General features: G+C 52.5%; 1 protein-coding gene across 13 annotated transcripts; it reads right to left on the reverse strand.

The window, feature by feature from the left end:
* Window positions 1-216: 216 nt before the first annotated feature.
* Window positions 217-22676, reverse strand: Kash5 (KASH domain containing 5). Of its 13 annotated transcripts, none has more exons than NM_001432246.1 (21): window positions 22423-22670; window positions 18527-18667; window positions 13994-14098; window positions 13471-13657; window positions 13048-13112; window positions 11813-11879; window positions 11440-11601; window positions 10976-11093; window positions 10701-10751; window positions 9606-9642; window positions 6608-6685; window positions 6185-6241; window positions 5901-5960; window positions 5447-5511; window positions 5205-5292; window positions 4831-4947; window positions 3277-3335; window positions 1872-1920; window positions 824-888; window positions 629-745; window positions 217-518 (listed from the first exon to the last, which is right to left on the reverse strand). In NM_001432246.1, the coding sequence occupies exons 10-21, from the start codon at window positions 9606-9608 to the stop codon at window positions 377-379; spliced, it is 900 nt and encodes a 299-aa protein (NP_001419175.1). In that variant the 5' UTR covers window positions 9609-9642; window positions 10701-10751; window positions 10976-11093; window positions 11440-11601; window positions 11813-11879; window positions 13048-13112; window positions 13471-13657; window positions 13994-14098; window positions 18527-18667; window positions 22423-22670; the 3' UTR covers window positions 217-376. The 13 variants fall into 13 exon arrangements, 12 of the variants coding, with proteins under 12 accessions (NP_001419175.1, NP_001419176.1, NP_001419168.1 ...); NM_001432247.1 differs by lacking the exon at window positions 22423-22670 and adding an exon at window positions 22223-22288; XR_015623860.1 differs by lacking the exon at window positions 6185-6241 and having other exon boundaries at window positions 22423-22676.
* Window positions 22677-23226: the final 550 nt, after the last annotated feature.

A 23226-nucleotide genomic window follows, 5' to 3' on the forward strand; every position in this document is an offset into this window, starting at 1 on the left:
GACCTACAGCCTCCCTTGCAGCAGTCTGCTGCCTCAAAGACACAACTCCGGGACGGCAAGCTCTCCCTAGTCCTGCACTGTGATGAGGCTACAACAGCAGCCTCCAAAACAGGAGAGGAGGATGGAGAAAGCCTAGGGACCTTGGGGCCCCTCTTAACTCAGCAGAGGCCCAGTTGCCCTCCTCCCTTGAACTTTGGTGAGGAAATCATCCTGTGCTCAAGTCATGACTGCGAGATTTGCTATTGTTAAGAAACAGGAGAAGCCAGGAGAGGCCATGGTCACATAACACAACTTAGGGATGTGGGCCCAGTGCTGACAGCAGTGACAGCAGGCAGTACAGTGGTGGAAATGGGTGGGCTGTCTACTGAGAAGGGCCTCACACTGGTGGCGGCTGTAGGTAGTAGAGCTGCAGGTGCGGCCAGGTGGGCGGTGGGGACTGGCTGAGCAGCAGAATGGAGACCAGCAGCAGCAGCAGCAGACCCAGAATGGGTGTGGGTACCAGTGGGTGCTGGCTGATTCTGGAGGGAGGCAGGAGAGGCTGATTGGAGAGACCAATCCCCGGAAGATTGGTCTCACAAACTCGTGGCACCCCCACCCATCCACTTCTGGGGACATTTAAAGGGCACACCTGATCCCTGGGGTGTGCCGGGGACGCAGACAGTGCTGGGTCTGTGATCGTCCGACTGGTACCAGCTCTCTCACCACCGGCATGAGGGCTTGTTGCATGTTTGGCACAACATGGCAGCTGGAGGGCAGAGGGAAAGATGTTACTACTAGGCTTGGTCTGTTTTAAGTCCCTTCCAGCTCCCAACTCTCTCTCTACCTCTTAGGAGAGCTTCTTGGGGCGAGTTTCCGGTGAGGGGTTCCCAGAGGGCTGGAGGGGTCAGCCTGGGTAGGGAAAGGACAGAACACACCCACTCACTGAATTTGCAGTCCTTGGTCAGCGCTGTGGATGTAGACTACACAGGAGGCATGTGTCCCTGGTGAGGGACGACAGCAGCCTTCCCTTCACTGGGAGAGTGGGCAGGGCAAGCACAGTGCCTACGCAGCAGTTAAGAGGGTGAGAGCCCTCTCCTTCCTCCCACCTGATCTTGTAAGAGTGTCTAGCCCCAGGGCAGTGGTTTACAAGCATGTGTCCCTGTGCTGGGCTGAGTGGCTTCCCAGTGCCAGCCAATTCCTGAGGGCTCTGCCAGCCTGTTGCCCCTCCTCCTGTCTCTGGAAGGGCTACCTGTCTGCCAGTCAGGGTCTTCCAATGCCCACATCTGCTCCAAATACAATGACCAGCAGTGACAAACCAACTAGCATGCCACTCCCAATGGCTAGGATTTGCATCCACTCTGCCTGGCCCTGAACTGAGAACAGAGAGAAGAGCTGGGCTTCCTCAATGAAGGGCCTAAGTGTGACAGGACAGGTGAGGACTCTACATTCCTCAGCAGACCCTGGACTCCTCTCATCAAATTCCGTTGACAGCCCTTGACAAGAGCTGGGCTGAGAGCTCTACCTGTCCTGCCACAGAGAAGGGTGGAGGAGTCTAGGCCCAAGCAGTTTGGCTAGATCTTTGAGACCACAGGTTTCTTGTTGGGTGAGTATGTGGGAGTCTGTGATGCAATTGGGGTGACATCTGTTGAGACCCCAGCATGTGGAAACTGCAGCCTGTCTATATGTAGCTGGGGTCTCCAGGGAATATTCTAGCTGCCAATTGCCTCCAGTTTCCCCTTCCCAACCCCTGCCTCTCATTAGCTGCACTGAGGGCCTTGTTATCTCCTGACCAAATGATTTTTCTGTCAGTTCCCGAGGAGTTCAAGCTTGGGGCAAGATCTGGGATTAGTTCCTCAGTTTCTGGTGATAGGAAAAGTTCTAGGATTGCCTACCAGGATCCAGCTCTCCTCTTCTTCCTCCTCTTCCTGTCTTCTGGACAACCTATAGCAAACAAAGTCACTGGACATCCTGCCTCCCCAGTTCTTTTCCTATTATCAGAAAATTTTTTTAAAAAGCAAAATTTGGAGTTTGTGACCCCTAAAAGGCTCAGAAGCCCTTGAACTAGGCATTCCTAGTTGTCTCCTTCCAGCTAAACTCTAGGTAGAACTCCTAGGTAGGCTCCTGCTTGCTCCCAAACCAGATACCCTAGGGTGTGTGAACCCTGGGCACCCATTTGAGGGTGCTGGTACTCTGTCATTTCTCAGCCTTGGTCTTTCAAGTCTTGTTAGAGACTGGGTATCCGGCTCCCCTCTCCCAGCCCCAGAACCTTACTATTTGGGCTCTCCCATGTCCAAATCATTTCTCTGGTGTGTCAGTGACACCCCCACACCTCCAAGCCTATGCTTCAGGGACAGCTTTGAAGCTAGTATTAAACTTCAGAGGCTGGTTGGCTCCCCAGGGTCCCAGGTGCCCCTGACACCAGCCTATGCCTCACGAAGGATCAGGGATCTAACCTTGCAGCTGCCATCAAGACAGCAGCCTTAGGCTCCCAGCTGCTCCCAGCCCAGTCCCACTATACACTGCTGTGAGATCCCCTGAAATGCTCACGTGGGCTGGAGGGTATGTTGAGTCCCCAGCCTTTTGCAGTCAGGCCCCAGCCCAGTCCCATTTTGGGCTCCAGTGTTTGCCGCCCTGAAAATGTGTTAGTAGCAGTCCTACGCAGGGGGCGTAAGTCCCATCTTCCCTCCATCCTGATGACGTAGGAGGAGGTCACATTGATCAGAGCCCTGAGCCAGCCAAATCTCAGCTCTGCCCAGACAAGTCCAATTAGAGGTTGTGTAGGGGCCTCATTAGCTGTGGCAGCAGGAGTCTGGAGGAGGGGGGCACCACAGGAAGCTGAAGGCGCTGGGACTAGACATCCAGCACTTTCCATTCTTACTCAAAGCCTGAGTAAGGCCTTATGATACACCATCATCAGTCACAGAGCTGGACTCCCAGGACCCATGAGGCTCACACCATTCCCTTTATGGGTGCCCAAGACTGGGTCTTAAGCTTTTTCTAGGGCTGGGAAGCCTCAAGGCCCCCATCAGTATTTTCCCAGCACCTCTTGCTCCTGTGAATCCAGTCTGATCCTTGGGGTACCTCCCAGAGCCCCTGACCTCCCTAGGGTCCATGTGCCCATCCCTTGTTGGAATTGCCAGGGTCAGGATGTACTGAGGGCAGGCCCAGGGTTCTGAGGCAGTCATAGACTAGATGGAGGAGGGGGATGTGACTCCTGCGGGGTGCCACCATCCTTATCTTCTGACAGCCAGAACTACATCACTGTGACAGAGGAAGGACTGTTAACTTGCTCCTTACCTCAAGCATGGAGTTCTGCTTCCTTCTAGAGCATGCACTGGCTCTCTCTGGAAGTCTGTCTGCAGAACATCAAGATTTGGTCTCCTGGACTCTAGGCTTCTGACCCAGTTCCAGCAAGGTACCCCCTACCTGAGGTCTAGACTGGTGTAGATGGCCCCCAAGGGTACAAGCTTCTAAACTTTCTGTGGGCTCCCTCTCAGCACCCACAGAAAGCCAGATATGCCATAGGTACGAACTCCTCAGAAGTAGAGATCAGTGTTCCCAGGATGTCCCCATCTACCAGCCTGAGTCAAGAGGGGGCTCAGTATCTTCTTCCCTCTTCCCTCTCGGGGTGGGTCTCTGGATGTCCCTGCTCATTGTTATTTTGCTCTGAGAGTCTTGTAGCCCAGGCTGGCATGAACTCGCTAGGTTACAGAGGATGAGGATGACCTTGAGTTCCTGCCTTCCTGTTTCTACTTCCTGGGATTTGGGGTACAGCTGTGGGGCTGCCTTGCACCCTTCTTTTCTTTTCGATAGGATCTAACTCTGTAGCTTAGGGTGGCCTCAAACTCATGGCAGGCCTCCTGCTTCAGCATTCCCAGTTCTAGAGTTGCAGTGTGAGTCACCACTGTCCATTCCTAGTGATTGGTGACCTCCAGGCTTGTGCACCTGGCTACTTCTGGAGGCCCTGGATGTCCTACAAGATGCCACCTCACCTATAAACTTAATATCTTCCCTCACCTCCCTTCTTGGCACTGCCCTTCTGCCCTGTCCCTACCCTGCCCACCCTTACTCGAAGTCAGAGACAAACCCTTTGCCGAGTCACCTCCTCATTCAGTCACCTGAGCATCCTGAGACCACTGTGTGGTATGTTCCCAAGGGTCTCGGGTCCTAAGACAAGGTCACTTTCCGTCTATTGTCCCCCACCTGGAGCAGACATCCCTTGCCATCCCAGGCCAGCTGCTACCTAAACTTGCTGGCCCACTTGGGGTTCACGTGCCTTGGGTGACTCACCTATGTACAGGGACAGCTCAGGAGTACACAGGGCTTCTGCTCAGTGGTGGGGTACTTGCCTAGCATAGTGTAGACCTTGGGTAGAAAGACCCCCATTGTTTTCTGAAACAGAGCCACTGTGCAGCTTAGATTCATTTTAGTGCTAAGCCTGTCTTTCTTTTTGCTTTCATTTTTATTATTATTTTTTTAAAGACAGGGTTTCTCTGTATTCCTGGCTGTCCTGGAACTCACTCTGTAGACCAGGCTGGTCTCAGAGATCTGCCTGCCTCTGCCTCCCCCGTGCTAGGATTAAGGGCATGGCCACCATCACCATGCAGTTTCTAAAAAGGCCCTTCGTGTCTTTCACAATATGTTCAATCATAGATGAGCACATCGTGACAGGTGTTTCTATGGGGCAGCTTGAGTTTGCCTGTCCCTTGAGGGCAGGTGTGTGTTCTGTTGGCTGGGGCTGGACGCCCAGCCTGCATCAGGCTCTCTGTAAGCTCAATGAGTAGACGGCACAGGAAAGGGGCAGAGGGTGGTGGGGCCCCTGGACTCCTGTGGCTTAGCCTCTCTGTGTACCTGTCGCCTAGCAGGGTCCTCAGAGGGAGACTCGGCCTCCTCCTGTGGTTCAGCCTCTTCCCACTGCCACAGTCCACACAGAGGACTGGAGAGGCCAGTACTGGCTGCATCCTGCCCCTGGAAGCAGAAGCTGCATGTGATCCTGGGAGGGCCGGAGAAGAGTGGGAGCCCAGGCGGGATGGAGGTGTGGGGCACAGGTGTGGGCTGGGACAAGAGGATGGCTCGGTGGAAGGTATGCAACAGGTACGGAGGGAATGGGTGAGGGGACCAGATTGGTGAGCGATGATGGTCAGGAGCATGGCCTCCAAGTTCTCCTGGCCAGAGTGAAGGTCTGCTGGGGACACGTGGAGAGCTTCCGTGGAAGCAGGGCCTACCTGCCGGAGAGCCTGGATCTCCAAGTCCAGTGATGGGGGCAGGGCCATGATCCAGCCTACTCTTCCTGCCTCAGCCCCTTCCAGCAGCCTAGCCGCATACAGGGGAGGGAGGCTTATCTTCTGTCTTCACCCTGTGGCCCAGCCCTCTCCTGCCCCTGTCATGCCCGACCATGTGCTTGAGCCTCCCCTCCACAGTGAGCCATTGCTCACTCAGCCCCATTCCCGCCTGAGCATCCACTCACTCCTCTGGGCCTTCCTGGCTCTGACTCAGTTGCTCCTCCAGGTTTGAAATTTCTTGCCTTAGCTCCTACAAGAAGCAGAGCATGGGCCCTCGTGGAACCCACATACTCCTCTCTCCAGACACATACTGCCAATGACCAGGGTGAAGTAGCAGTGGCAAAAAGTCCAAGGCTAAAGGAGCCCGGAGCACAAGACACAGCAAGAACATCAGGAAGGCAGAAGGGACTCTCCTAAGGTGGGCAGGTTCACGGAAAACACACGAAGGAGCCAACCAGACATATGGACTCAGCCTAGAGGGAGATGGGAGCTCCCAGAAAGGTGGGTGCTGTGGGAAAAATTTCCACACAAAACAGACCTAGCAAAGGACAGGGATGCAGTGGTTTAGCAGGGAGGAAGGCATAGCTGCAAGGAGCCCATAGAGACAGGCAGAAGAGGAGCCATGGGCACCAGTACTACCTGAGTGGTGGTTCGGTACTCCTCCAAGGTCTGGGCCAGACTCTCTGCATGGCGGGTACGCTGGGGTAGGGAACACAAAGCTACCTGAGCCAGGGCTCAGTTCCCCAAAACCTGAGGCTGCTGAAGGGGGAGCTGGTGAGTTGGCCACACACTGTGACCAGGGAGAATCCCTCGGGCTGGTCTGGGTTGCTTGGCCAGGGCCCAGACCAGGGTGGGCTCTTGCCACAAACAGCAGGAGCTATGAAGGCTGCTAAGGGCAGGTCTGTCCCCTCCCTGACCCTCACCTCTGAGAGGGCTGCTTCACGCTGGCAAATGAGTCGTTCACACTCACAGAGCTGCCGCTGCCAAGGGAAGAACCTATCTATCTCTTCACGGCCTCCCACCAACCTCCTTCATCTCCCCTCAGCCTCCCTCGCCTCCCCTCAGCCTCCCTCATCTCCCCTCAGCCTCCCTCGTCTCCCCTCAGCCTCCCTCATCTCCCCTCAGCCTCCCACTGCACACCCTCCTCCCACCACTGTCCCTGTCCAGGTCTTCCCTCAGCCTCCAGTGACACCGTGGGTGTCAGCTGTTCTGAAGGGGACTCCAGCTGAACTGCCTGGGCAGCCCGGCACGTGGATTCTGATGCCAAGAGCCTGTTCTCAGCAGCTACGGTGCTGACTTGGGTGCAGGGAGGTGAGTAGTCCTCAGGGCCTAGACAAATGCCGCACCTTCAAAGCATCTTTCTCTGTGGCCAACTCCTCACTCCGTCTCTTCACTCCATCTCGCTCTGCTAGTAGCTTCCCATTCTGGAGGGAGGAACAGCTGTGCTCACAAATCAGCAGGGTAAGGCTGACAGCTGCCATTCACTGCCATGAGCACTCTCCAGTTAGCCTTTCAATTCTTCCACCACCCTTTTGGGACCTTGGCCGGAATTTCTCCATAGGTGGTTTCCTCACTGATAAGGTGATAACTGATTTTATGATTTAAATGAGTGAATAATAATTTCTAAGCACTTTGCATGTGTGACTCCATTTCTTTTCCCATTTTTAAAAATAAAGGCAACTCAGGCACAGAGAGGCTGAGTAATTTGTACCAGGTCACACAGCTCTTGCTCACACTAGCACAGGCCAGTGAATGTAAATGACTACAGACATTACAGTCAGCAACACCTGGCATGCACCAGATGTTAGAGATGAACATTTATAGATACTAAAGAAACTCATGCTTCCTAACATAAAAAACTAATAATCCTCATGCCCTGTAAGAACTATACTTTGGTTCCTTCTTTTCTCTATACCTTTTGCTTTCTGGTTTAACTTAGTCATTTTAAAGCAAATCTCCCATTTTGCCTGGAGCAACTCCAGTGTTTACCTGCTTATGACAACTTATTTCCTTTAGTAAACTATAATTCCAGAATTGGCTACAAAATCAACCAGTTTTCTTGTTTTCCACCTAGGCTGTTGGCCTTGGTAGACATATGCCCCCAGATGTGGACCCTGTGACTTCACAATGTTTGCCCTTTCCCCCACTGCAAGCAGGAGGGTAGATCAGGGCTGGCACTGCCTGTATTACACTGGCTCTGTAAGTATGTGACTGTACAGCCATTAATATCCTCCTCCCCTTGAGGTCTACAGAAGAAACTGAATAGAGAGGCTACGAGGCCTGGCAAGGCCACCCATCTGTAGGATGCCCAGTTCCACCTCTAACACTCAGCCTCTCGGGGCCAGATGAAACTCTGGGTGACAAAAGGCATGTGAGAAGTGGTGGCACTGTTGGTACAAGATGCATAGAAGTGGAACAAGTGAGACAGATAATGCTAAAAGGCTCACTGAGGAGGCTCAAGCTGGGCGGTGGCACAGCCACAGGGCTTGGTAAGGAGGTGGTTTAAGGAGGTGGTGCCTGGGCTGAGCCTCCCAAGGGGAGGCAGTGAGGTCAGGAAAAGGCATCCACAACAGCTGTCCAGTGCCACCTAAGAAGAAAAGGGCCCAAAGCTGGGTGTGAGGGAACACAGCTGTCATCTCAGCACCAGGGAAGCTGAGGTAGGAAGATAACTTTGAGTACCAGGTCAGTCTGGGCTACATAACAAGACCTCATCTTAAAAAACAAAATCAGGGGGCTGGAGAGATGGCCAATGGTTAAGAACACTGACTGCTCTTCCAGAGGTCCTGAGTTCAAATCCCAGCAACCACATGGTGGCTCACAACCATCTGTAATGAGATCTGATGCCCCCTTCTGGTGTGTCTGAAGATAGATATAGTGTACTTATATATAAAATAAATAAATCTTTAAAAAAAAACCAAAACAAATAAACAAACAAAAAACCCAAAAGCATAGCTGGGTGGTGGTGGAGCACGCCTTTAATCCCAGGACTCAGAAGGCAGAGGCAGGTGGATTTCTAACTTTGAGGCCAGCCTAGTCTATAGAGCAAGTTCCAGGACAGCCAGGGCTACACAGAGAAGCCCTGTCTTAAACAAATGAACAAAGAAACAAACATGATAATTCAAAGTCCAAGGTTCCAGGCACATGAAGTCTGGCAAGCCACATCCTCCCCCAGAGCTCAGGAGACAGGAGACAGAGGCCAGCTAGCTCCAGCCTTGTCCCTGTACCAGGTCATCAGTCTCTTACTCACCGCAGCAGCTTGGGCTGCTGGGTGAAGGGCAGAGGAAGGAGAGCTGGGAGTGCTGTGTCAACACCTGTCCACCTGGTGGGACCCAAAAGCCATCTCAGCACCATGCAGCGTCCTGCAGAAGCACCGGCTGCAGGTCCTTGGGATTCAGCCAGCAGTCAGACTTTTGGAGACAGAGTATCCTGTTACTCCAGCAGGCCATGCGGTGTAACCCGAGATCTCAATCTCTAGATCTCAGTGGGCAGCTGTGGCGGTCAGCAATGGGCTGAGAACAGCTCTAGCTAAGCCTGAACTAGCATGCCTAGAAGTCTCTCTGCAGGGCATAGGCCCTGGGGTAGGAGGCAGGGGTGCAAGTAGCTGGTTCACACAACTGATTCCTGCTGTCTGCATGACATGCCCTGGGGGCAGTGACAAGAAAACCTGTCTGCTATAGAAACAGCTGTCCTAACCCCTCCTATTTGGCTGCTTTAGCTTCAGGCTAAGAGTGAGATATCCTCCCAGCCTCCCTTGCAGCTGTGGCTAAGGGATCCTCCCCCGTCAATGATATGATAGGTGGCTGTTGAAATAACACAAAGAGGGGCAGAAGAGTGAGTGTGTGTGTGTGTTTGTGTGTGTGAATGTGTGTGTGTGTGTGTGTGTGTGTGTGTGTAAACCATCTGTGACTATGAGGCCATAAGCAGGAAAAAAGGCTGGCAGGGACTGGGAAGGAGTTTGCCTGTCATACTACATAGTACAAAGCCATCCTGTACTACATAGTGAGCCCCTGTTATACTGGGGCTGCGGATGTGGCTCAGTGTTGCTTGCCTAACATAAGCAAGACTCTGGGTTCCATTCTTAGCATACCCAGACTTAAGACAAGAAGCCAGGGGCTGGAGAGAGCTCAGGCTCAGGGATTAAGAGCACTGACTGCTCTTTCAGAGAACCCAGGTTCAATTCCCAGCAACCACATGGTGGCTCACAGCATCTGTTCCAGTGGATCCCACACCCTCTTCTGCTCTCTGCAGGCACTAGGCACTCACATGGTACACAGACATTTGCACAAGCAAAACACTCAGACATAAAATAAATTCTTTTAAAAAATATTCTGGAAGAAATTGTACCATGACTGAATGCAGCTTTCAAGGAGTTTCTCTTGTCCTGGAAGGAGGAAAACAATTAACAAGAAGCCACAGAACAGTGAAGAAGAAGAACTTAGGACTTCAGGAAAATGTCCAGGGTGGACAAGGACAGAGATTCGGGATAGTAGCTGGGGTTCAGGAGGCAGAGAACTGTGTGAGCTGAAGAACTGAAGGCCCCGAGCCCCAGCTGGCCAGGGGATGGACTTGGAAGATGGGACACCAGGGATTCTGAGTGTGCTGCCCTCCCAGCTCACCCAGAAGTGAGGGGCACTGCTGCCAGGGATGTGAGTCCCCAGGGATCTGCCACCTTGGGGGACAAGGGACAGAGGTGACATCACTTAATAGTTGATGAATCTCAATGTGGACAACAATTCAGAGTGAACTGGGACTTAAGTAGGTCTGAGCTGTAGGGCTGGCCCTCAGGTAAACACCTTCACCTCACCCTTTGCACAAGCAGACCATTCAGGCTCCTGCTGGCTCCTGAAGAACCCCCAGGCCTAGTGGCTGATGGCCAAGGCCCAGCACTCCATCTCCAGCACCACCAGAACGAAAACCAGAAACAAAAGCCCAGAAATGAAAGGACACTCACATCCCTGAAAGTGGCCTATCATGCTCATTGAGTGACTTCAATGCCTATGCTTAAAGCAATGGTTTCTAAGTCTGCAGTTTCATTTGCATTGCCAGAGATGAAACCCGACAACACCACACTGGCATAAATAAGGCCCCTGACACTTTTTTCCAGACAGTCTAGTTACATAGCTGAGACTAGCCTTGAATTCAAAATCCTCCTGTTTCAAACTCCCAAATACTGGGGTGACAGGCGTGGAACACTATACCAGCTTGTTGGATTTTGCTGTCCACACCCTATATATCCTACCTTGAGTTAGGAGCTTTCTAAGCATTTTTCTAGTTTAAACCTCACATTGCCCACTGGCTTGCTCCCCTGATGGTGAGGGCACCAAATCGGACATGAAGAACTGGCCAGGGCCTCCCCATGAACCCCGCCAGGGACTATCCCAGCATGTGGTCTGCAGGACAGGGATGGGAACCCCTGAAGGTGGGTGGGCCTCCGCTCACCTCCTCCTGTAGCGTCTCCACCTCAGCCACCAGGTGCTGCTGCTCCTTCTCCTGGTCCACCCCAGAGAGAGAACAGGATCAGTTCAGGTCCCAGTGCCAGTGCCCTCTCTGACCCAGGAATGCAGTCAGGGCCTATAATTACTGAAGAGCTGGGCTGTGGGGGTGGGATGGGGTGGAGGCATGACACCTGCCATCCTGGGGGAGTGTGGGGTGAGCAGGACCTGGAACTCAGGTAACCTTTGTCCCTTCACCTGTCCCTTTTCTGCAGCACTCACTGTGTGCCGGGCCTGAGCCATCAGACTGCGATTCTGCTCCTCCAGGCTCTTGGCCAAAGTCTTCAGGTCTTCTAGCTCCTCATCCAAAGCTTTGGCCACCTGCAGGGCCTGCTGGGTACTGAGAAGTGGCACAGACATGAGAGAAGGCAGGCAGAGAAGCAGAGCAAAATATCCCAGACATGAGGTAGGCCAAGGGGCACAGGGACTGGTGTGCAGTGTGGGGTGGACATAGTGTCCACCTGAGGAAGGGAGCATGGGGCCATACAGCAGGGAAAAGAATGGAGATGGAGAAAGAGCAAGACTGGAATGAGGCAGTCAGACTGAAGCTAAAGGCTAGGAAGGAGAAAGCCCCAGACAGTGGGAGATGGAAGACAGGGTTGGGTGGTAGAGTGCCTACCTGTACCTAGGGCCCAGGCTCCCTGGCAGCCCAGCGAGGAGTCAGCAAGGAAGGCACAGGTACTGACCTTCGCAGCTGCTTGCGCAGGGCTGTGATCTCCTCCCCGAGGCGCGCGGAGCCCTCCTCAGCAGTCTCCACACTGCGCTGCAGCTTGGCGTTCTCACCAGCAAGGCGCCGGTTGCTTAGCTCTAGGTCCTCCAGGCTGCTCAGCAGCTCGGCTGTGGCTGGCCTGAGGACAGGGACAGCAAGGGCCAGTCACCAACCTGCTGCTCCCACTCCCACAGCCTCCTAGGTGGAGCAGCAGCCAGGAAATGCTCCTCTGAGGACACATCAGAAGCAAAGTCCAAGGCTCTCCTAGGCCAAGACACTAGTCTCCCCACTCCCGCACCCCAGAGAGGCTGGAGAAAATGGTGTGGGATTGGGGTGGGGAGGACAGGCACCCCTCAGGCCTGGGGTCTTCTCCTCCAAAGCTCTCTAAGTTGGCTGGCTCCTCAGCTTCTGGGCATGCTGGAAAGAGACAGATAAAAGGAGGTTGGAGTTTCTGGTAACTTTAAATGTTGGGGTGTCTAAGGACCCTGGGACTGTCCCGGACTCTGGCCTCCCAGTTTCTTCAAGTGTAGCTCTGGGGTTCCCTGAGCTGAATTACTCTTTCACACGCGCTGCTTGCTCACAGCTGCCTGGAGCTCTGCCAGGGCTTCTGAGGCCGTCACGAGCGATGTCTCTACCTCCCACCCACTCGTCCCCGTCCCCTGCCCTCCTCCTCAGGCCTTCTGACTGCCTGTTGGCTGTTGGAGGTCAGCCAGTTTGGCTCTCTGCTCTACCACATCCATCCTCACTCTCCTTTCTCTCTCTCCCTGGGCACTCTCCTGCCTCTGCCTCTGCCTCAGCCTTCTTTCTCTTCCTCTAGGTGACTTATCCCCCTGCTGCTTACAGCCTTTCCTGGCCCCAAGACTGAAGAAGCCTCAAGATTCAAGAGAATGCCAAGAGCTGGTGGGGTGGTGTACACCTTTAATGCCAGCAGTAGTGAGGATGAGGCAGGGTGATCTCTGTGAGTTCAAGGCTAGCCTAGTTTACATAGTGAATTTTAGGACAGTCAGGGCTATATAGAGATATCCTGTCTCAAAAACACAAAAACAAAATAAATATAAACAAACAAAAAACCCCCAAACCAACAAAAAAGAGAATGCCAAGAGAGCCAGTCTGGGTTCTGTAAAGTCACTTTTTAGTCATACACTTCTGAGGTTTGAGTTCCTGGGCATCCTGCACCCCAGTATAGGGCTTGGATACATCTGGGGTAGATGTCTGCTCTCATGGAAAGGGAAGCAGGCGTAAGAGGTGTGTGTGTGGTGGGGCAGGAGGGGCAGCCTTGCAGGCCAAGTGCACTGCCCTGTGCCAAGTGAAGCTTTTAATAGCGTAGGTGCCCCAGGGCCCTCAGCTAGATAGCACAGAGGCTGCAGTCTCCTCAGGCCCTACACTAGGGCTGGAGCTGGGAGGAAGGGATGGAAAACCTGACCCCAAAGTCCAGGATAAGGGGACTGTCCCAAAGGCACCACAGCTGCAGGTTGAGCAAAGCCCCAGGTCTCTTTAGCCCTTGCTGTGTAGAGTGAGTAGATGAGAAGTCCCTGCTGACCCCCGCTGACCCCTGCCACCCAGCGCCTTCTATAAATAGTCTCACCAGATGGCAGGTGTGGAGAAGCCAGGGCTCCCCCGAAGGCGGTCTCCTCTGCCAGCTCTAATCCCCTGTATCAAAGGCAAGAGACTCAGGTCCCCTGCAGCCACCACAGCCATGAGCTGTGCCTGCAGGGGTGTGGGGTGGTGGAGGAAGGGAGGGCTGTAGGGTAAGAGAGGCTCTATGGGTAGGGGTGAGGCCAGATGGCCGGGCCTGGGCTATGAAGGGTAGCCCTTGCTATGGTCAGCCCTGCTACTTCTATCCGAACCCTTGCACCATTACCCCAGGCATCTGGTCCTCATCTTTTCACGTGTCTCTCCTTAGTCCCACCAACCACACGGGCTTCCTGGGCCTAACTATGTGGACTGCAGAGCAGACTTGAAGAAAGACTTCCTAGGTGGGAGGCTGGTGCTGCAGGGACCCACTCACCCCTGCAGCTGACAGGCAGCAATCCAGTCCCGCATGACCACCAGAAAGGTGTCCAATTCCACAGTGGCTCCAGCACCCTCCCCATAAGGGTCCAAGCTTCGGGCCAGTGTTTGGAGGCGTACATCCTGAGGTCCCTGTCCCGTCACAGCCTCCAGGTAGGCCAGGAGGTGGGCCACAGTCACAGTGCCTGAGACAGAGCATGGTGGAGAGGACTGGACAAGGGCCAGTGGGACAGGCCATGGCTTAAGAAGAGTGCCTGTCACCAGAGGGTTGATGACAGCCTGTCCTACAGCATGCACAGACACCCGGGGCAAGTCTGCCCCTCAGTCTAGTTTTCCAGTCCATCTCAGAGTAGAACAAAGAGGAGCAGCCAGGGAAGCACCCAGTGCTGTACCAGACCAGAGGCTAGCAGTATACCATGCTAGCCCTCCCGCTCATCCCCTTACCCATGATATATCCTGTTCCTGTAGGACCCCTGAGGAGGGCCCGAGCCCAGCCCTCCCTGTGGATTCCCAGCCCCCACCTGTCTTGTGAGGGTCACAGGCTTCAAATGTGGAGTTAAGGATTTGTTCCTCTAGGCTGAGCAGTGGTCCTGAATTTGCTTCCTCAGGCTGCTCCCAGAGGTACACTGTAGAGAAAAGAGGACACACCAGAGCTTGCTCCCAGACACCAGAGCTAGGCTCTGCCAGGTTTGGAGAAATTATTGAGAGCTCTGTGGTGGGGACTGGTAAAGGACAGCAGGAGGCTTCCAGTAAGGTGGCAACATGATGGTTTTTGTCACTGCTTTCAAGCGGGTCCCATCTCTCTGGCCAGGGAGTGCCCCCTGCTGTCTGCCTAAGGCTTTTCAGCCAATGGCCTCTGGAGCCATTAATGAACTCTGAGATGACCCTCACCCCTCCCTTCCCCAGCCTCCCAGGTTATGGGCAGGGGGAACAGGCTTGAGGAAAGCAGGGAGAAGCCAGGATGAAGGTGGCCGGGGAGCCAGGAACAATCCAATAAGGCGTGGGCAGCCTACATCGATCCCACCGCTGCAGCCCTTCTTCCAGTTGCCTCAGGGACCAAGTCTCTCCTCTCCACATCCTCAGCATGGCGTCATCAGAGCTGGAGGAGCTCAGGGCCAACACCAAGATAAAGAGGAGGGATGGGGCTGCATAAGCAAGGGGTGGCAGGGGACCGGTTAGGAGCTGAGCCTCCTGCCAGACTCCCCTGAGTCAGCAGCTCCGCAGCATGTCTGTGGCAAACCTCTTATTTGAGAGGTCTGAGTCTGTGCCAGTAAAATCCCCCCAAGAGGACGGAGAGGGGTGTTCCACCTGCATATGTAAAGATGTGAGTGCATGAGTGTGTGTGGAGGGTGTGAGTGTGGGGTGTGTGTGTGTAGTGTGTATGTGCAATATGTGTATGCATGTGTGTTTCTGTATGTGCAATATGTGTATATGTAAATGTGGCGTGTGTGTGTGGTGTGTGTGTATGTGTGTGTATGTGGTGTGTGTATGTGTGTGGTGTGTGTGTGGTGTGTATGTGTGTGGTGTGTGTGTGTGTGGTGTGTGTGTGTATGTGTGTATGTGTGTGGTGTGTGTGGTGTGTATGTGTGTGTATGTGGTGTGTGTATGTGTGTGGTGTGTGTGTGTGTGGTGTGTGTATGTGTGTGTATGTGTGGTGTGTGTGTGTGTGTGTGTGGTGTGTGTGTATGTGTGTATGTGTGTGGTGTGTGTGTGGTGTGTGTGTATGTGTGTGTATGTGGTGTGTGTGTGTGGTGTGTGTATGTGTGTGTATGTGTGGTGTGTGTGTATGTGTGGTGTGTGTATGTGTGTGGTGTGTGTGTGTGTGTGTGGTGTGTGGTGTGTGTGTGTATGTGTGGTGTGTGTGTGTGTGGTGTGTGGTGTGTGTGTATGTATGTGTGTGGTGTGTGTGTGTGGTGTGTGTGTATGTGGTGTGTGTATGTGTGTGGTGTGTGTGTGTGGTGTGTGTATGTGTGTGTATGTGTGGTGTGTGTATGTGTGGTGTGTGTATGTGTGTGGTGTGTGTGTGTGTGTGGTGTGTGTGTGTGTGGTGTGTGTGTGTATGTGTGTGGTGTGTGTGTGTGGTGTATGTGTGTGTATGTGTGTGGTGTGTGTGGTGTGTGTGTGTGTGTGTTTGTGTGTGGCCTGTGTGTCGGTGGGGCAGCTATCACCTGGCTCAGATCGACTGTGTGTCTGCCTATGTTGCTGTCTTCCAGGGTCTGTTGGCCTGCAGCCATATTTACATCGCATGTGTACAGCAGGCACTCAGGAAACAGAGCCTCTCCAAGCTGGAGTGGCTTCCATGCCTCTCATAGCCTGGTCTGCTTAGGTGTCACTGCACATGGCTGCAGGGTTAGAGCCTGCACTGGGACTAGAGTGAGACATGTGTCCTGTCCCCCCACCCCCTTCCAGCAAGCTCAGGACTCAGCTCTGAGCCTTAGCAGTATCCTCTAGGAAAGCTCCCTCCCTCCGGGGGAGAGAGGGATGGGTGTGGGTGGGCCTCTGCGCAGCATGTAAACTATAGGCATCGAACCACAGTTGCTGCTCTTCCTACAAATGAGGAGTCTCAGGCAGCAGAAGGGGCCAGTCACCTTCTAGCACAGAGTCCCCTTTCTCACCCTGACACTTCCAGGATGCTGTACCCCAGTTTAACTTGGACCCTTTCTGGCTCCCATGGGAGGGGATTAGGGCAGGTTAGCTAGGGAGGTAGACTTCAGTTGGTCTACTGCTCTCCATCCTCCCATGTTACAGAGCAGGACTCTATGCTGTGGCCCAGTAAGGCCACTAGTTCACAGTCCCTTCCCAAGGTCCTGAAGGAAGACACTATTCCTTTCCTCCCTTCCTCTCTCTCCCCCCTCCCTCCCTCCCTCCCTCCTTCCCCCTCTTTCCTTCCCCTCCTCCTCCTTTTTCTTCCTCCTTCCTCCCTTCTTCTCCTCCGATTCTTCCTCCTCCTCTTCTTCTTTGTAGTTTTCAAGACAGGGCTGTGTAGCCCCAGCTATTCTGTAACTCACCCTGTAGCCCAGGCTGGCCTTGAATTTAGAGATCCACCTACCTCTGCCTCTTAGTGCTGGGATTAGAAGCGTGCATGACCACCACACTCTCTACTTTTCTTTCTGGACTGTTGTTCCCGTTATCCCCAACTTCTCTCACATGTCCAGCCTCTGTCCTGTGTCCTTCAGTCCTTCTCCCCCGCCTCTATCTTAATCTTGTTACTGTGTTCCAAGTGCCTTCTCTCTTTTTTGCCATCCCTGTCTTTCAGCCTTGGTTTTCCCCTGTGGTGTGCTCTTCCTTTTCAGTCTGCAGTCTCAGAAGCTGACCTGGCCATGGTAATACTTCCTGGTGGCTGCTCGCCCTCTGCTGGTGCAGGCGAGGTTTAGATGCCAGTCATCTCCCAAGCCACCCAGCCTTATGGGCATGCTGGTGTCTCTGCCTGTAAAACCCTATTTGCAGAGGTTACTCCTGCGGTTGGGATGCAGATCTTAGCCTTGAGCAAAGCTGCAGGCCCACCTGTGGACACCCAGGAGCCTGGAAGACAGGGTGCTCCTGCATTAACTCTATATAGATAGAGGCTGGAGTTTCCTACCCAATCAGACTGGCCCTCTGTGTTAAGCAAATTCTCAGGAGATGGAGACAGAGAAACCAAGACCATAAAGGAAGGAGAGAGATGCTTGGGGAATGGAGTTGTTGAGATAGGGCAGAGACATAGGCAAGGAAGAAAACAGGAATGAGGGACATAGAGCTAGAGGCTGGGCCATAAGAATCAGTGAGCCAGCACCCTCCTCTGAATACTGATGTGTGCTGGCTCTCACACCCACTTGTCTGCTTCTGCCCACAGCAAAGCAGCCATTGCTCTGGGGTAGCAGTGGCAGTATGCAGAGGCTGACAGTATGGGCTTCTCCTGCACTTAAGCAGGCCAAGCCGGAACAGAGAGCTCTGTTAGTGTAAAGCACAACTAGTTCTCAAAGATGTCTATAAACACAGCAATAACTCAGCATGTTTTTATGAGGCTTAACACAGAAAACAGTTTACATATGTACAGAATCAGTAAAATGGTATACCATTTACATCACCTGCCTGGTATGGTCTCGAACTTTCCTATTGTCTCAGACCCTTCAGTTCCTATAGGTGTGACCCTTTGCCAGATATTCTCAGCCCCAACCACCCCCATCCCCTCTCCTCGCTCTAGTTTCTCTGTGTAGCCCTGGCTGTCCTAGAATTCGCTCTATAGATGAGGCTAGCTTCAAACCCCGAGATCTGCCTACTTCTGCCTCCTGAGTGCTGGGATTAAAGGTATGAACCACCACTGCCCAGCCAGTTTTTCTCTTCTAAAAAATTAAAAGTTACATATGTGATCTGAGCATGGTGGAACATGCATGTAATCTCAGCACTGGAAAGGCTGAGCTAGGATCAGTGAGAGTTCAAAGCCAGATCCCGTCTCAAAACATAAAACTAGCAGATGGGAACCCAATTCAGTAGTGATTGGTTGCCCAGCATACATAAAACCCTGGATTCCATCTCCTGCATTGCGTGTGCATGTGTACACGTACACACACACACACACACACACACACACACACACACACACACACACACACACAGAATGGAGCAGCGTCTGTGGAGCCATGCTCTGGGGAAAGTCTTAGACTAAGCAGGTGACAGACCTCAGTGTTGGGAAGGGAAGTGCAGGGGTTGGGGATTTAGCTCAGTGGTAGAGCACTTGCCTAGCAAGCGCAAGGCCCTGGGTTCGGTCCCCAGCTCCGGAAAAAAAAAAAAAAAAAAGAAAAGAAAAGAAAAGGAAGGGAAGTGCAGCAGGAGGGAGAGAGCCGACAGGGCATCTGTTTTACCCAAAGTAAGAGGTATGAAGTGTGGGTGTTACAGTGTGGGGAGCCTTCCCCAACAGCCCTCCAGAGAGATGCGGCAGACATGTGGCAGGCAGGCACACAGTTGACACTTATCCCAACATCCTTTGCTTCTGCCCACCTGCCTGGCCACCCAAGCATCTCTCTGCTCCCAGCCTAACCCACAGCTCCCTCTTCCTCCTCCTGGCCAACACCTACTTTGTGCAGTAGGACCACTAGCCTGGCCCTCTGGCAGGTCCATGGGCCACTCCTGATGTTCCTCTACTGCTGCTGTCGAAGCTCTCAGCTTCTCTCCACTGCGAAGAGGGTTGGGAAAGGGACAGGATGCCCAGATAGCTCCTAGAAGGACAAGCAGAGTGATGGCTTCCTCAGACTGGCCACACTCTCGTCTGACTAAACTGCTCCATCTCTGCCCCAGGCCCTCAGGGTTCTCAGAACCTGTTTGCCATCCCATCCCAACTCCAACCAGTTTTTATGGCTTTGAGGTGTGGGATGGCAACCTGAGGACTGAAGAGCAGGCAACAAGATCAAAGAGGGAGGCAAGAGGGTGGGGTCAACCGCTGCCCCTAGGGCTCCTGGCCACCTCTCTTTCCCCTAACTTATCAAGTCACCATTCCTGTCCTAGAGACCTTGTACTCTTCTGGGCTTCTTCACAGTCCCACCTCAGGTCCACCTTGTTCTCTGTGGCCCATGACCCAGCATCCTGCTAGATTCCAGTCCATTCTGATAGGCTGCAGATTTGACCTGTGTGGCTGTGGCTTCCTTGGGTCAGAGCCTGCTTGGGTGTAGCAGCAGAGGCAATGTGTGGCTGGGCCAGCAGTTTTCTCTCCCTAAATCACACTGTGTCTTCTAGCAATTCTAACCTGCATGCTATTTTGTAAAGTGGTTTGCTGCTCCTACTATGGTTTCTGCTTACGACTCTTCTTGCCTTCCTGCCTCCTGTTGTCTAGAAACATTTCACTCTACCTGGAGCTGATTGCGAATGAACAGGCTTCCATAGTGCCTGGAGGCAGACCGTGGGATCCTGTTTGGACTTCGGGCCTTTGAAGGCTCTCCCATACTTCGTCACTTTTATCACCGAACCACCTTCAATCTTCCACTGATAGATTCCAGGCAAGCGCTCTACTACCAAACCCTGGCCCAGCACTTACTAATGATGAATTCCACACTTGTATTCTACCGTTAAGCTACACCCTAGCCCTCTTTGTACTCGGAAACAAAGCCACCCTAAGATGCCCAGGCTGGGCTTGACTTTGTGATCTCTTTGCCTTGGCAAGAATGTGTAGCACCGTCACTAGGCCTGCTTCCTGTCTTTTTAAAAATGTGTTTTGTGTTTGTTTATGTCTGGTGTCTTTGGTAGCCAGAAGAGGGCATCAGCTCCCCTGGAACTGGAGTTAGAGAAGGTTGTAAGCTGCCATGTGCCATCTAAGAATCGAAACTGGGCCATTTGCAAGAGTAGTAACCGTTTCAGTAGCTTCTTTTTCTTTTCTTTTCCAAACAGGGTCTCTCTGTATATCTCTGACTGGCCTGGGCCATGAATACCAGCCAGGCCTTGAACTCAGAGATCCATCAGCTTCAGAGTGCTGGGATTAAAGGCATCAAGCAGACAAACAGCAAGTTCTCTTAACCACTGATCCTTCTCTCTAGGTTCACTGCCTCTTTTTGTTGTTTTCCCCTCCACCAGCCATCTCCATGTCCCTTACCCTCCGTGGCCATAAGAATTCAGCATCATTCACAGGCTTGCTGCTCCCCGCCTTTTTAAAGATTATAGGAGAGTACACTGTTGCTGTCTTCAGACACACCAAAACAGGGCACCAGATCCCATTACAGATGGTTGTGAGCCACCATGTGGTTGCTGGGATTTGAACTCAGGACCCCTGGAAGAACAGTCAGTGCTCTTAACCACTGAGCCATCCCTCCAGCCCCTCCTAGATCTAGGACTTGACTTTCACAGGCCTCTATGATCACAAGGACTCCCTCCTCTGCACCCTGACAGTGCTGTCCTGCCTCTATTACAGCCTGGCCAGTCAAAATAAGTCACCTTCAAGAGAAAAGGAGGCACTATCAGTAATTCCTTTAGATGTTTGGCAACAGAGCCCCTAACACTCAGAGGGCACCGGGGGCCAAGGGTAGAGAGGGTTTGGGTTTCCTCCTGTTTGCCACCCCTTTGATTCGGCTGGAACCCCCTGCTCCTCCCCTGCTCAAGCCAAGAAACCTCCTTTGCTCTTCTGCCCACAAGGAGGAAACTCCGGGCTAACATGTTCTCACCTCTCCTCTCCATTTTCTAGCCACCCACCCATAAGTGCCCGCCCAGGGGCTCAGCCTTTGACCATGTAAGGACAGAATCCCAGCTCCTAGCTGGCAGGCTATCACTCCTCACCTAAGCTTTATAAAACTCCCTTGCTAAGCTTAGCTGGGATGTGGGACTTCACTGACCTCCACGTGTGAGACGGTGGAGGTGGATGCCTCCTAATGAACCTGCCCTTATCTATTTTTAATCTGGTCTAATCCAGTCTGTATCTGTGTCACTGAGGGGAGAGAAAAAGGTTATCACCCTTTCCTCAGGGAATGCAACCAACACTCTGCTTTGCCTGGATTCCAGCAGCTGCATGTGTTCTGGAGACATTATTTGACTTTTGGAGACAGGGACTTAATAAATATATATTATGTAGCTGTAGCTTTGTGGGCTGTGTAAACTAGGCCAGTCTTCAGCTAGTGGTGATCCTCCTGCTGCCGATCCCAGAGGCCAAAGGGAAGGGAGAGGTTTTCAGAGACTCAGGAAGAAGGCGGGAGGAAAGGAACAAGGGGAAAATTCTTAAGGAACAAGGGAGATCAGGTTGCTGGTGAGTGTCTTGAGGGATTTTAGACCTGGACGAAGTCGAGAGTGATCCCTGGACTAGAATTCAAGGGCTGCATTTCTGGGGTGTCACTGGATTTCAGGGTCCCCAGTGGAACTTGTACGGGAACTCAGGACAAATTTCTAGAATATCAGATAGTTCTTGTGCAGGTCTTTAAGGGAGACTCTGATGAGCTAAGATCCTAGCTGCTGGCGTGGTAGGCTAAGGCTGCAGGATCCAAGTTTCTGAGTAGAGTCTGGGCAATTTAATGAAGCTCTAGAAGAGTCCCTAGAGAGGTGGCTTAGTGGTTAAGAGGACTAACAGTTTACTCTTCCAGATAGATATGGGTTAGATCCTCACTACACACATGGCAGCTCCTAATCATTTGTAATTTTAGATCAAAGGGATACTGTACCCTCTTCTGGTCTGCACAGGCATACACCTGGCACACATACACGCATGCTGGCAAAATACTCATAAAAAAAAATAAAAACCCCAATACAAAAGCCAGGCGGTGGTGGTGGACATTTTTAATCCCAGCACTTGGGAGGAAGAAGCAGGCAGGCTAGCCTGGTCTACAGAGCTAGTTCTAGGACAATCAAGCTACACAAAAGAAACCCTATCTCAAAACAAAACACCTGCTCTGCTCACAAAAACAAAACAGCTTAAGTATTAGGTTTCAAAAGCTCTGGAAGATTGTAGTTGGGAATATCTGGGAGAGCTGTGATCCTAAAACTGAGGCATGAGGATCCTAAGGTCGTTGAAAACAAGCAACAGAAAGCAACAGGAAGTTTCAAGATTCTGACAGGATTTCCGAAGTTGCCACTAGGATTTTCCAGAGGGAACCTTTAATTCCTGTACTCGGGAGGTAGGGGCAGGCGGATCTCTGAGTTTAAGGCCAGGGCTACACAGAGAAACCCTGCCTCAAAACAAAACTTCCCAGAGGGTTACTTCATGAACATCGGAGATTTCGTCAGAACTTGGGTCCTTTTTAAAGGAGCTGGCAGGAGATGTTACCGGGTAACCTGCCATCAAAGTCGCCACAGGCAGGGCGTACCTGGAGTCGGGACTCTCGGGACTCAGTTGAGGGCCACCCTCGACGAACGGCGGTTGCGACTGGCACAGAAGAAGCGTGTTCACACGCGCCTTTCCCGCCAGAAATGCAAATGAGCCAGCCTCCTCCAAGTCCCGCCCTCTCAGGCTCTTGAATTCACGCAAGCGCACTCCGGGTTGATGGGAGCCTGCGGTTCCCCTTACCTTGAACCCCGAGCTCGCGCATGCGTAGAACTTCCCGGGACGACCGCTTAGATCAGAGAAATGAGCGCATGCGCACTAGTGGTGGTGGAATAGCGGTGATGGTGCGATATTATCGACAGTTTTCTTCTGTGGTACTAAATCCTTCCCTTCTGCTTCGCAAAATAGGGCCGAGCAGGGGAGAGTTCAACCGAAGGACACCCTGTTCACCCCTTGTCAGTCTTTGAACCGAGTCCTTTCAATCTTCTTTTGGGTCTGGCTCGCCTGCCACCGTCACAATGGGGCGCACCCTCACTTCCGCTCCATTGTTCCCCGCCCCCGCTCTGTGGCATTAATACATACCCAAACTGTTTCCCAAACAATTTATTTTACTTTCCTATTTATTGCCTAGTTATGTAGCCCAGGCTGGCCTCGGACTTGAAGCAATCACCCTGCCTTAGCCCATCACGCTGGGCTATTCAAACGTTTTCATTTACGAGGAAGGAGGGACAGGTTTTTTTGTTTTTTTTGTTTGTTTGTTTGTTTGTTTGTTTTTTGTTTTTTTTGTTTTTTTGTTTTTGTTTTTTTTTTTCTTTTTTGCTTTTTAACGTCAGTAGAGAGGGAGCTCTGTCTCCCAAGGATATTTGGAACAGAAGACTCCAATCTCTCATCCACTTGTCACTCCAGAAAACCGATCCTTTTGTTGCACTTTCCTCTTTGTCTGTGGGTCTGCTTTCCCTCGTAAAGATCCAACAACTAAAGTCTGAGTGCTGGTCCCAGGCTTCATCCCCGTATGCTGTCTGCAGAATGGGTACTAAAAGCATGGCC

The sequence above is a fragment of the Rattus norvegicus genome, chromosome 1, assembly GCF_021556685.1.
Source record: "Rattus norvegicus strain SHRSP/BbbUtx chromosome 1, alternate assembly SHRSP_T2T, whole genome shotgun sequence".
Taxonomy (NCBI): domain Eukaryota; kingdom Metazoa; phylum Chordata; class Mammalia; order Rodentia; family Muridae; genus Rattus; species Rattus norvegicus.

What these genes read in the sequence shown, in the direction of transcription:
- Kash5 (NM_001432239.1), bottom strand. Translation starts at nt 22,444, where the DNA reads ATGCGCGAGCTCGGGGTTCAAG. An exon ending in GCTGCCTGTCAGCTGCAGGG is followed by an intron (nt 13,113 to 13,470) that starts GTGAGTGGGTCC and finishes CCTTTGATACAG; the next exon opens with GGGATTAGAGCTGGCAGAGG. An exon ending in AGATCCAGGCTCTCCGGCAG is followed by an intron (nt 4,948 to 5,204) that starts GTAGGCCCTGCT and finishes TTCTGCTTCCAG; the next exon opens with GGGCAGGATGCAGCCAGTAC.